Below are 15,793 nucleotides of genomic sequence, written 5' to 3'. Positions count from 1 at the left end.
CTCTTCTTACCTTTTCAGCAGTGTTTGCAAAAAATTTTCATGTTAAAGCTGTAATGAAGACATCGGTTTTGTTAACCTGGGAGATTCCTGAGAACTACAACACTGCCATTCCTTTCAAAGTGAGTTATTTTGCCTCCACTGTAAATGTTTCCTGTGACACTGCGTATATTTGATTATGTGGAGATGCAGCCAAGTTTTTGATAATTTGCCACTCACAATCTCTTAAGGGTAGAAATGACTATCATAGATGTTATTGTAGAAATGCTTAACTTGCACTAAATTCTACTGCCCACTGTTCTAACATAGACATTGATCCACTTATTTTAAACTGAATAACATGACTGAGAGTAATTTCTACCCTTTATGCTTTTGTTAGCATATTGGAGCAAGTGTGGACTTCTGAGAGCATTTCGGTTGTTTACTTTATGTTACAGTCATTCGCAGCTTCGACAAAAGAGTAATGCAATTTTTTTGTGGTTTCACTTAAGATTGTTACCTGAGCCAGGTCCATTGGCATAGGTACACACAGATTAGGAAAGTTAACACATGGCTAAAGGATTGTGTGTAGGAGGGGTTCTATTTCATGGGACAGAAAGGACCTGTACCATTGGGAAAGGCTGCACCTGAACCAGGCTGAGACCAAGGTAATAGAGAGAATAACTAAATCTATAAGTAAGACTTTAAATTAATAAAAACGGAAAGTGCTGAAAATACTCAGCAGGTCTGGCAGCATCTGTGGAGAGAGAAACAGAGTTAATGGTCCAGGTTTGCAGCATCCGCAGTATTTTACTTTTTGCTTTGAGAGTTGCAAAAATTATAGGGTAGTTTTAGTCCAAACATAGACTGGGATAATAGTAGTGTAAAGAGCAGTGAAGGGCAAAAGTTCCTAGAGTGCGTTCAGGAAAATTTCTACAACAATTGGCATAGGTACACACAGATTAGGAAAGTTAACACGTGGCTAAGGGAGTGGTGTGTGGAGGAAGGTTTCTATTTCATGGGACAGAAAGGACCTGTACCATTGGGAAAGGCTGCACCTGAACCAGGCTGAGACCAAGGTAATAGAGAGAATAACTAAATCTATAAGTAAGACTTTAAATTAATAAAAACGGAAAGTGCTGAAAATACTCAGCAGGTCTGGCAGCATCTGTGGAGAGAGAAAAATGTTGCTAGGCCAACAAGAAAGGAGGCACTGCTAGACCTGGTTCTTGGGAATGAGGTGGGCTAAGTGGATCAAGTATCAGGAGAGCATTTAGGGATGAGTGATTATTGTATCATAAGGTTTAGGCTGACTATGCAAAAGGACAAGGAGCAATCCAGGGTAAGAATAATTAACTGGGAGAAGACCAACTTCAATGGGGTTAGAATGGAGCTGGGGGTGAATAAATTGGAGTCAAAAGCTGGTAGGAAAACCGGTAGATGAACAGCCTTCAAAGAAGAGATAGTTTGGGCAGAGTCAAGGTATGTTCCCTCAAAGGGGAAAAGTAGAGCAAACAAATCCAGAGCTCCATGGATGACAAAAGAGGTAGTGATTAAGATAAAGAAGATAAAGTGTCCTTATGACAGATGCCACGTAGAAAACACGACTGAGTACTTGGCTGAATATAGAAAGTCCAGAAGGGAAGTGAGAAAGCAAATAAGGGAAGCAAAGAGAGAGAGCATGAAAAAAGACTGGCAGCTAACATTAAATGGAATCCCAAAGTTCTCTATAAACATATCAATGATAAAAGGGTGGTAAAAGGAGGAGTGGGGTTGATTAGAGACCAGGAAGGGGATTTACACATGGAGGCAGAGGGTATAGCTGAGATATTTACCAAGGAAGAAGATGCAACCCAGGCAATGTTGAAAGAGGAAGTAAGGCAGACACTAGAGGGGTTTAAAATTGATAAAGAGGAAGCATTAGATAGGCTGTCTATACTTAAAGTGGATAAAGTACCAGGGCAAGATGAGATGCATCCAAGGATAATGAGGGAAGTGAGGGTGGAAATCACAGATGCACTGACCATAATATTTCAACCTTCCTTAGACTAATGGGGTTGTGCCAGAGGACTGGAGAATTGCAAACATTACACCATTGTTCAAAAAAGGGCGTAAAGATAAGCCCAGAAACTACAGGCCAGTCAGTTTAACTTCGGTGGTGGGAAAACCTCTGGAAAAAAAATTGGGACAAAATCAACAGTCACATGGACAAATGCAAATTAATTAAGGAAAGCCAGCATGGATTTCTTAAGGGAAAATCATGTTTAACTAACTTGCTGGAGTTTTTTTGAAGAGGTAGCAGAGAGGGTTGATGTGGGCAATGCAGTTGATGTGGTATACATGGACTTCCAAAAGGCATTTGATACAGTGCCACACAACAGACTTGTGAGCAAACTTGTAGTTCATGGAATAAAAAGGACGGTAGCAACATGGATACGAAAATGGCTGAGTTACAGGAAACGAAGAGTAGTGGTTAATGGATGTTTTTCGAGCTGCAGGAAGGTTTGCAGTGGAGTTCCCCAGGGGTTAGTGTTGGGACCCTTGCTTTTCCTGATATATATTGATGACCTAGACCTTGGTGTACAGGGCACAATTTCAAAGTTTGCAGATGATACGAAACTTGGAAGCATTTTGACCTATGAGGAGGATAGAGTAGAACTTCAAAAGGACATCGACAAGCTGGTGGAATGGGCTGACAGGTGGCAGATGAAGTTCAATGCAGAGAATTGTGAGGTTATTCATTTTGGTAGGAAGAACATGGACAGACAATATAAAATAAAGGGTACAATTCTAAAGGGGGTGCAGGAGCAGAGGGACCTAGGTGTATACATGCATAAGTCATTAAAGGTGGCAGGACAGGTTAAGAGAGCAGTTAATAAAGCATACAGTATCTTGGGCTTTATTAATAGAGGCATAGAGTATAAGAGCAAGGAAGTTATGTTGAACTTGTATAAGATAGGAGTTCGGCTTCAACTGAAGTATTGCGTCCAATTCTGGGCGCCACACTTGAGGAAAGACGTGAAGGCATTGGAGAGAATACAGAAGAGATTCACAAGAATGGTTCCAGGGATGAGGAATTTCAATTTTGAAGATAGATTGGAAAAGAGAAGTCTGAGAGGTGATTTTATAGAAATATTCAAAATCGTGAGGGGGCTGGACAGACTAGATGGAGAGAAACTGTTCCCACTCGTAAAAGGATTGAGAACAAGAGGCACAGGTTTAAAGTATTTGGAAAGAGAAGCAAAAATGACATGAGGAAAAACTTTTTCACGCAGCAAGTGGTTAAGGTCTGGAATGCACTGCCTGAGAACGTGGTGGAGGCAGGTTCAATTGAAGCATTCAAAAGGGAATTAGACAGTTATATGAAAAGGAAGAATGTGCAGGGTTATAGGGAGAAGGCAGGGGAATGGGACTGAGGGAATTGTTCTTTGAGAGAGCCAGTGCAGACACGATGGGCTGAATGGCCTTTTTCTGCGTTGCAACAATTCTGTGATGCTTTAAACTAATAACATTGAGTTGGGGAGAGTGCAGGTGAGCGACACTCCTGTTCTATTTGGGAATGCGCGGGTGATTTGTTTAAGTGCATGACCCCTTCAAATTTTTGTGTGCTACTGCGTGGTAATCAAAAGGGGCCGACTTGTGCAAGGCCCACAGGGGGACTTTTGGGTTGCTGTGCAGCTTAGAGGGAGCATTGGGGTGAGGGTGTAGTGTTGGAGGAGTGGAAAGAACAGAAACTTAAAAGCAAAAGAATCAGGAAAAGAGTGTAGACGACAAGTTAAAGGAAGGAATAACAAGAAACCGAATGGCCAAAGATCAGATAAAGGCATAGATCATAAAGATAACATAACTATTAAAAAAAAAGAGAGGAATAATAAATAAAAACTATTTAAAATGTTTGTACAACAATGTACACAAGTATTCAAAACAAAAGGGGTGAACTGGAGACAATTTATAGAGAGGATCCTGATATAGTAGGATGACTGAAACATGGCTACATTGAGAGCAGGATTGGCAATTAAATATTGCAGGATACAGCATATTCAGAAAGGAAAGAGAACAAAGAAGGGGAGCTGGAGTACCTTTACTTGTTAAAGGTAACATATTGGCAGTAGAAACAAAGGATGTGACTAGCAGTAAGATAGATATGGAATCCACAGAGACTGAGCTACAAGAAGGGATCCACCACCCTCACAGGGGGAGACAATAGACCACCAAATAGTGGAAGGGAACAGGAGGAAAAATCTATGAGTGAGTGGGCTGTCATGGAATAATAATCATGGGAGATTTCAACTACCCCCAAAGAAACTGGCAGGAAAAAGTAGTGTAAGGAGAAAAGGGAATTGAGTTTTTACATTGTATAGATGGCTGCTTTCTAATTCAGTATGTAAGAAATCTAACAAGAGAGAGAATCGCTGCTGGATCTTGTGATGGGTAACTCACCTCCAGACTCGCCAAAATCTGTCCACCATCTACAAGGCACAAGTCAGGAGTGTGATGGAATACTCACCACTTGCCTGGATGGGTGCAGCTCCAACAACACTCAAGAAACCCGTCACCATCCAGGACAAAGCAGCCCGCTTGATTGGCACCCCATCCACAAACGTTCACTCCCTCCATCACCGACGCACAGTGGCAGCAGTGTGTACCATCTACAAGATGCACTGCAGCAATGCACCAAGGCTGCTTAGACAGCACCTTCCAAATGTGCGACCTCTACCAGCTAGAAGGACAAGGGCAGCAGATGCATGGGAACACCACCACCTGCAAGTTACCCTCCAAGTACCCACCACCTGCAAGTTACACTATCCTGACTTGGAACTATATCGCTGTTCCTTCATGTCGCTGGGTCAAAATCCTGGAACTCCCTTCCTAACAGCACTGTGGGTGTACCTACCCCACATGGACTGCAGCGGTTCAAGAAGGCAGCTCACCACCACCTTCTCAAGGGCAATTAGGGATGGGCAATAAATGTTGACCTAGCCAGTGACTCCTACATCCTGGGAACAAATAATAGAAAAATGAACCAGAACAGACAGGAGAAGAAAGAGTAGGAGGGCATCTTTGTCGTAGTGATCATTTGTGATATGACTAGAGAATAAGTAACTCAATATCAAAATTTACAGATGATAACAAACTTGGGGTATAGCGAACATTGAGGAAGATTACAACATAATATAAAAAGACATCAGAAAACTTGCAGACTGGGCAGTTGAGTGACAAATGAGCTTTAACATAGATGAATGTGAGGTGATGCACTTTGGTAGGAAACATAGAAACATCATTGAAACTGGGATAAAAGAGCAAAGGGACCTAGGGATACTGGTGGAAAAATCATTAAAAGCAGCATCGCAGGGTAGCAAAGCAATTAAAAATGCTAACAAAGCACTGAGATTTGTTTCTAGCGATATATAATTCAGAAATAGTGGAGCTATGTTAAACTTGTATAGGAGCCTGGTCAGGCCACACTTAGAGTACTGTGAACAGTTCTGGTCTCCTTATCATAAATATAACATAGAAACACCGAAGAAAGTGCAACGATGATTTACAAGGTTGGTACCAGAATTGAAATCTTACAGCTATGATAAAAGATTGAACAGCTTCAGCCTTTTTTCTTTCGAAAATAGAACACTTTGCGATGATCTGATAGAGGTCTTTAAAATTATGAATGGGTTGGACAGGTAGATGTGGAGAGAATATTTCCATTTATAGGTGAATCCAGAACTGGGGCCATAAATACAAGATTGTTACTAATAAATCCAATAGAAAATAAGGAGAAATATCTTTACCCAGGAAATGGTTGGAATGTGGAACTTGCTACCACAGGAAGTGGTTGAGGCATATAGCTTAACTGCTTCCAAAAGGAAACTAGATGAGTACATATGAGAAAAAGAAATAGAAAGATATGTTGGAATGCTGAGATGAGGTAGATAGAATGGGAGGAGTGTTGAATATAAATACCAATACAGACTAATTGAGCCAAATGGCCTGTTTCTGTGCTGTATGTTCTATGTAATTCTATGTAAGATACATTTTTATTGATTATTTTGTCCAGTGACTTGTGCTGAGAGTTTTCATGTTAAGTCCCTAGTTTAGTAGTTTAGCATCAAGTAATGTATCTTGAACCAAACTAATGTGAGACTTTTGGGTTCAAATCACACTGCCATATTAGCAACAAACCTAATAGGACAGATACATGAATGCCTGAAACAGAAACAGAAAATGCTGAAAACACACAGCAGAGCAGTCAGCATCAGTGGAGAGCACAGGCAAGGTAATGTTTTGTCAGAACTTGTCCACTTCTGAAACATCAGCTTTCCTTTTCTCTTCAATGATATTGACTGACCTGTCATGTTTCTAGCAGTTTCTGTACTTACTTTAGATTTCAAGTTTCTGCAGATTTGAAAAATTTTGTATGAATGTGTCTCTGCTATTTTAACAAAGGAAGAACCAGTATAATAGGTTAACTGCATTAAAGTAGCAAACAGAAGAATCTTCTTCATTACTATTATCACACAGCATGTTTTTGATTCATTGGACTCTGCTGACAGTTTTATCTACCACAGGGACCTGTGTGGTAGTGGTAGACACTATTATCTCCACAAGGCACTTAAGTACAACAAAAGACTGGTCCAATTCTACTTTTGAAATTTCACTAACGTTTTTAGAGAATATAGAATGCAGCTGTGAGATATTGCCTCTCCCTCAAATGTCTTTCACAAGGATCAAGAATGCAGGGAAGGGTCAGCTGCTGTGTGTTTGGATTTATAGCATAGGCATATCTTGATTCAAACAAAATTATCTTGATATATAGTACTATATGTTAAAAGTCACTTTATAGTTTAGATACACTTACAGTTTCATTTTTAAAAATACTGCCAAGGACATTTAGGAGATGGAATTCCTGCTCTTGATACTTTTACCAAAAAAGTCATTGTACGTACACATTGGGCAATCCTGTTTTGTACTCATTCCAACATTCTTACTTAAGCTAACAACCACAGGAATTCAACCCTTTAGTGCCCCCTCTGTAGCCTGAACTCAAATGCCTATCTGTATTGTACTCCAGTCATGCTTGTGTTCAAAGAAATGCAACTATCTTTGCTCTTCTGTAAAATTGTTTTTAACCTGTGGGAAATTGTATGTCATTTGTACATTTTCCTTTTCCCTGTTAAATGCAAAAACAAGGATGTTCACCCAACCCAACTCAGCCTCTCATTTCCATTCATCATGAGCACCATTTTCATTACTTCTGGCTTAGCACCAAGCCTGCATTCTCTAGTTACTTATAAATATCCTTTTTGAATGATTCAGTACTCAACATTCACTTTGCAAAGTAACAGTCTGTTCAGTACACTTAACTGAGTTTCAAGATATTACTCAAGTTGCATTTGGATTGTACATTCGACAGCTTATGCTAATGTCTTTAAGTTCTTCTCTTTTTCCTCCTTCGAACAAAGCAGGAACCAATTGATTCCCATCTTGATTTTAAATGTTCTCTCCATTTTCTTTCACTAATGAGAACAGATTGAGTTCTTTTAGTCTCTTTGCAATTTTAAGAACCAAGGCCTAGAATTGTCCTTGATTTCTTTTGAATCCTTTTTACTGCCACTGTCATTTTATGCGTGTGGTGATCACAATCAGTTACAATACAATCTTGCTACACTGACATTTTTATGCACTGTTAGTATCACCTCCTTGGATTCAAGGCATTTTTATGTTACAGCTCCATGCAGGCCAGGTCCTGGGAGAGCAGCACCAAAACAAATCTCTTATGCCATTCCCTCCTTGTTTTATTTAAGTCTACCAATAATCTCCTATCTGCCTATTTTGGAGGAGTTTCTCCTTACATGCATGAAGTGTCCTGACTGCCACCAGATAATAAAATAGCCGTACCTGCTGTCCCTTCTTTGCTGTTTCAGCTGATATACATCTATATTACGGACTTTGAAGTTGAGCTGGCTCTGTGTCAATGTGTTTGGATCAAGTCACAACTTTGTGTCACCACAGGCATATTGCTACACTGAACCAGCTCAACACATTTTGCAGGCTAGCAGAGGAGGTCGTAGCTCTAATAGCAGTACAAGTTCCATGAGAAAAAGTGGGTCTGCCCTGTAATTGGCAGGGTGGAGATTGGTTTGATTTTACCTGCAGGTGCCATCCATAGGGTCAAGATGCATGTACCTGCAGGCAGCAGCACTCTTAATGAAGGTACAGTACCTCTATATACTATACGTCCTCTTACACATCATGCCAGCCTATTTGCCTTGACAAATAGTGCCACAGAAATGCTGACACCTTCAATGTTAGGCTGCTATTGCACTCCAGTACCTTTTCTGATGTACCTTATTTTAGCAGCGTTCTATAATTACTTCTTTTTATTAATTCACGGGATGTGAACATCATTGGCAAGGCCAGCATTTATTGCCCATCCCTAATTGCCCTTGAGAAGGTGGTGGTGAGCTGCCTTCTTGTCACATATGTTAATGCTATTTATCTTTCCTGTTATAATTTCCTGTGATCCTTTTGCTCTATATTTTGGATAATTCTGCTCACCCCTATGTATGAGTTTTACCTCCAGATTTAGATTTTTTTACCTTCCACATTGTTCATTAATCAATATGAGCTGCAGAGACCCAAGGATAGATCACTTGGAAATAGCAGGTCCCAGTTTTCTGTTTAGAGCTGTTACTGTGGAGAGCTACCCATTTACTGTTACTAGCGACTTCATTATGCAATTAATAATTTTCCTCCTGACCCCATGAATCCTTGAACGAGCCAGAATATTCTTGCCATTTAACCTTTTCAATGGCTTGTTGAAAGTCAGCATGTATGGTATTCATCACAATGTCTTAATTCACCTTCTCTTGTTACATTTGTACAGAACCAATACAAATGTTATAGACATTGACCTTCCTTTCTTAAACCCATATCAGCTTGAATTCATGACTATCTTTCACTAAATGTTTTTGGATTGCTTTCTGCAGGTGGGGCTCCAATGTTATATTTCCAATATAGATACAAAAGTTGACTGGCCAATAATTCCCTGAATCAAGCTTTTGACTTAGTAAAGGCTGGAAAGCATTAGCTCTTCTCCAGTCCTCTGGTATTGCCCATCTCCAATGAGCTGTGAAAAATATCTGCAGCATTCACACCCACTACTTATACCCTCATTTATTTAATTACTCTCAGCCATTTCAACTGGTCCTGCCTGACGTTTAATGAAGATTCAAGCCTCTGGTTTTGTTAATGCCCACTTCATTTCTGATAACTATTTGCTCCATCAATTTGGGTACATCCCCCAGCCTTCCAGCTACTGGATTGAAAATACTATCAAGCATTTTCTGTGGTGAGGAAAGTAATTTAAACGTTTTTATTCCTCCAGTCTTTCACCATTGTTATCCTGGTGCAGCTATATATGTTCCCCAGGACATGTCAGAGTTCAATTTTTATGATGGAGGAATAAGCTTAAGAAAACAAGTTGAAGAAAAAAACGCTGGGTAAATGCTACTGGAATACCTGTTGCAAAAAGTTTCATTTTTCTGAAATAACATTAACCCTGGTCTGAACTTAGCATTAGTCTACCTGTATTAATAAATCAACGCAACTGTTAATGAAGCACGATACTGCGGATGCTGATAATCTGAAATAAAAACAGAAAATGCTGGAAATATTCAGCAGGTCAGCCAGCATCTGTGGAAAGGAAAACAGAGTTAACATTGCAGGTGGATGAACTTTCGTCAGAGCTATTAGTCTGCCAATTCAGATTTGGTATTTTGAATTAATTGTAACCGATGGGTTATAAAGGAACTAATGGAGTTTTTTTTTCAACTGATTAGATCATCTACAATAATGACCATATTGAAGTGGATGGGAGAGCTACGCAGAAGCTAATCACCAATTTAAACCCTAACACGTCCTATTCATTTGTTTTGACCAATCGAGGAAACAGTGCTGGGGGACTCCAGCAAGTGGTTTCAGCACACACAGCACCAGACCTGCTCCGTACCAAGCCAGTCCTGATTGAGAAAACCAATTCTGATGGAATGCTAACCGTTGAGCTGTCAGCAGTGCCAACACCACCAGCCCCAGTGAAGTAAGCAACAGTTACTTATTATCCTGAGTCTAGAGTTCTGCTCAAGTCTCTCCTCTGAGAATTATACCTTTTCACCTTATTTTCCTCATGTTGAGTTTAACAATTTCCAAATCAACAGGTTTTTTCATTTTTCTTACGTCACTTGGAAAAATGGCACACACGTGTACTTAGTTGGACTATCCCACCAGCAATACTTCTACTGCTAGAGCTAACTTAATTTTCCACATGTCTAAAACTGAGTGACTGCTAGATTTTTAGTCACAATTTCATGTCTAGCTAATAAAGGGCAAAGGGGTGGCTGAGGTTGAAAGCACCGAAGTTGGTGATAATATATTACTAATCACTGTGCTGGCAGTTGGGAATATTTCATTGAGATATTTTCTCTTTCATTGATCTTCTTGTGTTCCCTAAAGGGGTACTGTATCCCACCCTGGTCTCGAAGCTGTAGTCTCTTGAATTTGTGCCCTGACAGATCACCAGTCGCCCTCTGCACTGTGACTTAATCCAAATGTTTTGCAAGATGCAAATATTAAAACCTCTTTCTTCCCCTTATGTCAGGCTCCAACTTGAGCACCAGGTTTATTACTAGTAATTGTAAGGATACAGATCGATGTCTACATAGTGACTGCATGAACTGTGAGCCTTTTGCAACTATATTATTCAGTGCAAATTCCTTGCAGCCAGAAAATGTAGATTAGCTGTGTATTATTTTGATTACTTAATTGTCTCTGATAATTTCAATTCCAAATTGAATAACTCACAAACTGATATTGTTTCACTTCCAAAACCAAGGTTATTATGCCTCAATTAGCAGTCAAACCAACTTAAGAAGATCTCCAGAAGCCTAATGAGTTGGTGTTGGTCAGCCCATTTTCAACTGACCTGACCGTAGCTTTAAATTTTTAATAAAAAAACACATTTATCTCTTTATTATTGGAAGCGTTCCGTATGACATGCACTTCCTGTCCATAAAACTCATCTCCTGTTGTCACAATTTTTGAGTTGTATTCCCAGGGGTCAGTTTTAGGTTCATTATTCTTTTCATTTTTTTAAACAACCTAGACTCAGGTGTAGGAAGCAGCATTATAAAGTTTTCAGATGATATGAAACTTGGCAATGTAGTAGATAGTGACAAGGGCTTTATGAAGGCATAGACGGGATGGTGAAATGGGTAGAAACATGGCAGATGAAGTTCAATGTGGAGAAGTGTGAAGTGATGCACTTTGGGAGGACTAATATGGAAAGACATAATACTATAAATGACATGATTTTGAAAAATGTAGATGATGTCAATATATACCAATCCCTAAAGGTAGCAGGGCAAGTTGATAAAATAATTGAAAAAATGTCTGTGGATTGCTTGGGTTTATAAATAGAGGATAGTATATAAAGGCAAAGCGATCATGCTAAATCTTTATAACTCATTGGTTAGGCCTTAGCTGGAGCATTGCAGATAACTTTGGGCACCACACTTCAGCAAAGATGTAAAAACTTTAGAAAGGGTACAGAAGAGTTTTACCAGCATATTCCCAGGGATGAGGGAATTCAATAATGAGACGAAGTTGGAAAAGTTAGGAGTATTCTCCGTGGAACAGCAAACGTTAAGAGGTGACCGAATGGAGGTTTTCAAGAAGATGATAGAGTAGATAGAGAAAAACTATTCCCTGTGGCGAGTGGGTCAATAACTAGAGGTCATGGATTTAAAATCATTGGGAAAAGATGTATAGGGGAGATGAGGAGAATTGTTTTCACTCAGAATGCTGTTGAGATCTGGAACACCCTACCTGGAAAGGTGATAGAAGCTAATTGCACAAATTAATTTTAAAAGGGAGTTGGACATTTGCTTAAGGATGAGGAAATTGAGGAAGTACAGGGTTACAGCAAAAGATGGGGGTGGGGGACTGAGTCAGCACGGGCACAATGGGGCCCGAATGACCTCCCTTTGTGCGATAAGTTTCTATGATTATAATTTGCTTTATCTCAACAGTTATAATGGAATCTTGCGATGGTAATTCCTGTTGGAGCATTTTTACAATGTCCAAACACTATCTGCCTGTCACACTATCGTTGCAGGCCTCCTAAATTGTTGTAGCCAGGTACTTGCCATTTTCTTGAAGTGGAAATGGCTGACTATCAATTTTTAGTTTTCTCGCAAGTTCCAAAAGAACTTCACATTTTTATACATTATCTGCCTATCTTTCTTCTGGGCCCCTGCCATCACTTTCTTGACTCCACTATTGTTCTCCCCTTACCCATCCTCAGGGCCCACTGTCTCCAAAATTCAGGGCTTGGGCCCACTGGGTGTGTTCTCTTGCCCATTGCTGCTGACATTTGGGCCCCTGCCTTTTTCCAATGGCCACCCTTTATTTGTTATGCTCCCTCAGTTTCATGGGTGTAGCCCCCATCCCCCCTGGGCTGAAATGCCACTAAAAATCAAGTTCTGGTCCCACTACCGTGCAATCCACTCTGCTCCACTTTGTGGACCCTCTCCTGCCCTTCCTCTCCCTCTCTTTTTTTTGAAGTCAGTTTATTTCTGCGATGACTAGTGTTCATAATTTATAGCTTATTCAAGACCCATTTTCCATTAAAAGCTCAATTCTTCTGTTATTTCAATCATAAGTTAGCATCACCTGATTCAATTTACTGTTATTTGTATTTGGCTCATTTTTACTATATTTTGGAGTAGTATTTAATACATTTTGGAATAAATCTGCTCAATCTCCTAATTTTATTCAATATATTTTCAATTTCCTGCACTTTTTAAATGAATATCAGTCAAAGTTGCTGCTTCAATCCTTTATTCAATTAATGCACTTTGAGGCAACCTCATTCTATTAGATAACCTCTTTTTAATAAACTTACACAAATTTGTTTGATTAAGCAATGAGCCACATTACAATCAAACACTACTTTTTAAATTAATTAATACATTTTGCACCAGCCCTACTCCATTAAATAGCTGCCACTTTCACTTAGTTTGAATGTTTAGGAGGAAACCAACAAAGAACAAAGAAAATTACAGCACAGGAACAGGCCCTTCGGCCCTCCAAGCCTGTGCCGATCCAGATCCTCTATCTAAACATGACACCTATTTTCTAAGGGTCTGTATCTCTTTACTTCCTGCCCATTCATGTATCTGTCTAGATACATCTTAAAAGACGCTATCATGCCCGCGTCTACCACCTCCGCTGGCAACGCGTTCCAGGCACCCACCACCCTCTGCGTAAAGAACTTTCCACGCATATCCCCCCTAAACTTTTCCCCTCTCACTTTGAACTCGTGACCCCTAGTAATTGAATCCCCCACTCTGGGAAAAAGCTTCTTGCTATCCAACCTGTCTATACCTCTCATGATTTTGTACACCAGTGTAGTAAAAACCGATTGCTTTTATTTACTGGCTTTTTTTGTGGGGAAGTTCACTTGCTCCAACTTCTTGCCAGCAATGCCATAGGAGACTCACTAGTAATGTATTAAGAGTCTGAGTATAGAGCACACTTCAGTATATATCACTCTTTCCCATAACATTTGGTTGATAAAGGTCCTTTTGTTATAAAATAGTAAAACTTCAGACAAGGTGAGCAATGCCGTGGGGGTTCTGTTAGTATATCATGCAACGTTAGTCCTACTCCTATCTACTTTATGCAGTGATGGAATTACAGGATCTTCCCCAGTTCTCCCCACAACATCCACCGCCCCTCCCTACACCCCACCAGCACCACCTAACTTCCACTTTTGGTGATGGCAGTACAGTGGCTTGTGGAAACATGACCGGTTAAAAGGCAGTTTTTTTCCCCCCCTGTTTACCTCCTCAGTGGCAATGGAATCCTTCTGTTGGGAAGGCACAACTAACTTTCCTGAAATTTTAGGAAAAAAGATCTTGAGATGCACAGTTGGAAATGCTGAAATAGAAACATAGAAAAAAAGTAGGCCATTCGGCCCTTCGAGCTTGCTCTGCCATTCAGTACGATCACGGCTGATCATCCAAACTCAGTATCCTGTCCCCGCTTTCTCCCCATATCCCTTGATCCCATTAGCCCTAAGAACGATATCTAACTCTTTCTTGAATATATTTAATGATTTGGCCTCCACTGCTTCCCATGGTCGAGAATTCCACAGGTTCGCCACTCTCTGGGTGAAGAAATCTCTCCTCATCTCAGTCCTAAATGGCTTACCCCTTATCCTTAGACTGTGACCCCTGGTCCTAGACTCCCCTGCCATCGGGAACATCCTTCCTGCATCTAGTCTGTCCAGTCCTGTTAGAATCTTGTAGTAATATTCTAGTTTTGGGGAGATGTTACAGATACCAGCAGTATCCATTACTGGTAAATTCCAATATATTTTCCTCTACCTTGAGCGAGACAGCTGGTTTTAATGGTGATAGCAAACTCCATAGTGACATTGTTGTCTGAGCGGGCTGAGGAGTGTGAGGAGTGTAGAACTTAAACATATGCACCCAGAAATTGCTGGAATGGCGCATCACGCTGCAAGCAACATGAACTGGACTTCTGCCTCGCTGTTCAAAAAACAGTGTAATTGCATTGCAGATTGTGGGAATATTAAAACGATAATGACACAGCGATGCCAATATCGCATCTGGGACCTAAGGAACGTCATGCCCAATGGTTTCGCTCTTTGATGAGTGAGACAAATGCATAGAGGAGAAACAGAGTCATCAACGGTGAAGGAAATAGGGCAGACAGAAAGAGAAATAAAGTGAGGGAAAAAGAGTGGATTTAAGAGAGAGAGAGAGAGAGTAAAGAGACCGAAAGAAAAAAGAGACCATCATAACTCAGTTAAATTGTTGTCTTTTGGTCCTTGAGAAAATATGAGTGGATAGTGGGGTCAGTGTGTAAAATGTACAAACATTCTTTAGTCTCATTCTGTTAACCTTTCTCTTTGGGCTGGATTTTAAGAGCTCTGCCAAAGAGCTGCCGCAATCTCCCGCGTGGCGGCCCATTTAAATACGTGGGGCAGCCCACATCCCCCCTTCCCCAGTCCCGTGGAGGCGGCAGGCTGTCCTTCGCAACAATGGCATCAGCTGCCTGTGCGCTGGCGCTGGCACCATTTCTAAAGAAAAGCCAGTGCCTGTTGGCACATTTAAATGTTTAAAGAAGTAACCCCCCCAAATTAAATAAATAAATTTGTAAACCTTTTTCCCACCCCTCCCAATAAGAATTAAATAACTATTTGCCCTTCCCCTCCAAAACCTTTTACATCTGACCTTTCCCCCCCACAAACTGCACAAAGTTTAAAGGTCAATCCTTCCCACCAACGCCTACACCATTACATTTATTTGACCCCGTCTTTAGTCATGAAATATGAACCAGCATGATCATTATGATCAGAAACAGTGGAACAGCTTTCATTCGAACTTAAGACCGGAAAAGACAGAGACCTATTTAGTTCACCTTCTACCATCCTGGTAGTTGTATGCACTAACTGTGAGAATGAAAAGTTTAATTGTTCCCTTTCTGGACCACCAAGGTTGAGTGGCATGTCAGGACCATCAATCACATGATTAACAGGATCATTATGACATGAATTACTAACCCTAAATGGCTGCGGCGAGATTAATTTGCATTAATGACGTAAATCCAGCAATTTCGTGACATGCAATTAATTTCAATGGGGAGGATCACGGCAAGATTGCATTTTTTTCTGTTTTGTCAAAGCTAATGGCACTGCATCACAAAGTGTCCAGCGTCTCCTTGTGCAGAATTGGAA

The 15,793-nt window shown here is 40.4% G+C and overlaps 1 protein-coding gene across 8 annotated transcripts in view; it reads left to right on the top strand.

Moving 5' to 3' along the window:
* Nucleotides 1–15,793, top strand: part of LOC137369468 (receptor-type tyrosine-protein phosphatase delta) — a 618,622-nt gene that overhangs the window by 470,375 nt on the left and 132,454 nt on the right. For 6 of the 8 annotated variants that reach the window (XM_068030716.1, XM_068030717.1, XM_068030722.1 and 3 more), the window contains 2 exons: nt 19–119; nt 9,813–10,069. In XM_068030716.1, the coding sequence (XP_067886817.1) occupies nt 19–119; nt 9,813–10,069 (358 nt within the window). The remainder of the gene's footprint in view (nt 1–18; nt 120–9,812; nt 10,070–15,793) is intronic. The other 2 variants (XM_068030719.1, XM_068030721.1) reach the window with 1 other exon arrangement.

Source organism: Heterodontus francisci, chromosome 4 (genome assembly GCF_036365525.1).
Source record: "Heterodontus francisci isolate sHetFra1 chromosome 4, sHetFra1.hap1, whole genome shotgun sequence".
Classification (NCBI taxonomy): domain Eukaryota; kingdom Metazoa; phylum Chordata; class Chondrichthyes; order Heterodontiformes; family Heterodontidae; genus Heterodontus; species Heterodontus francisci.
This window is presented reverse-complemented; position numbering and strand designations above follow the sequence as displayed.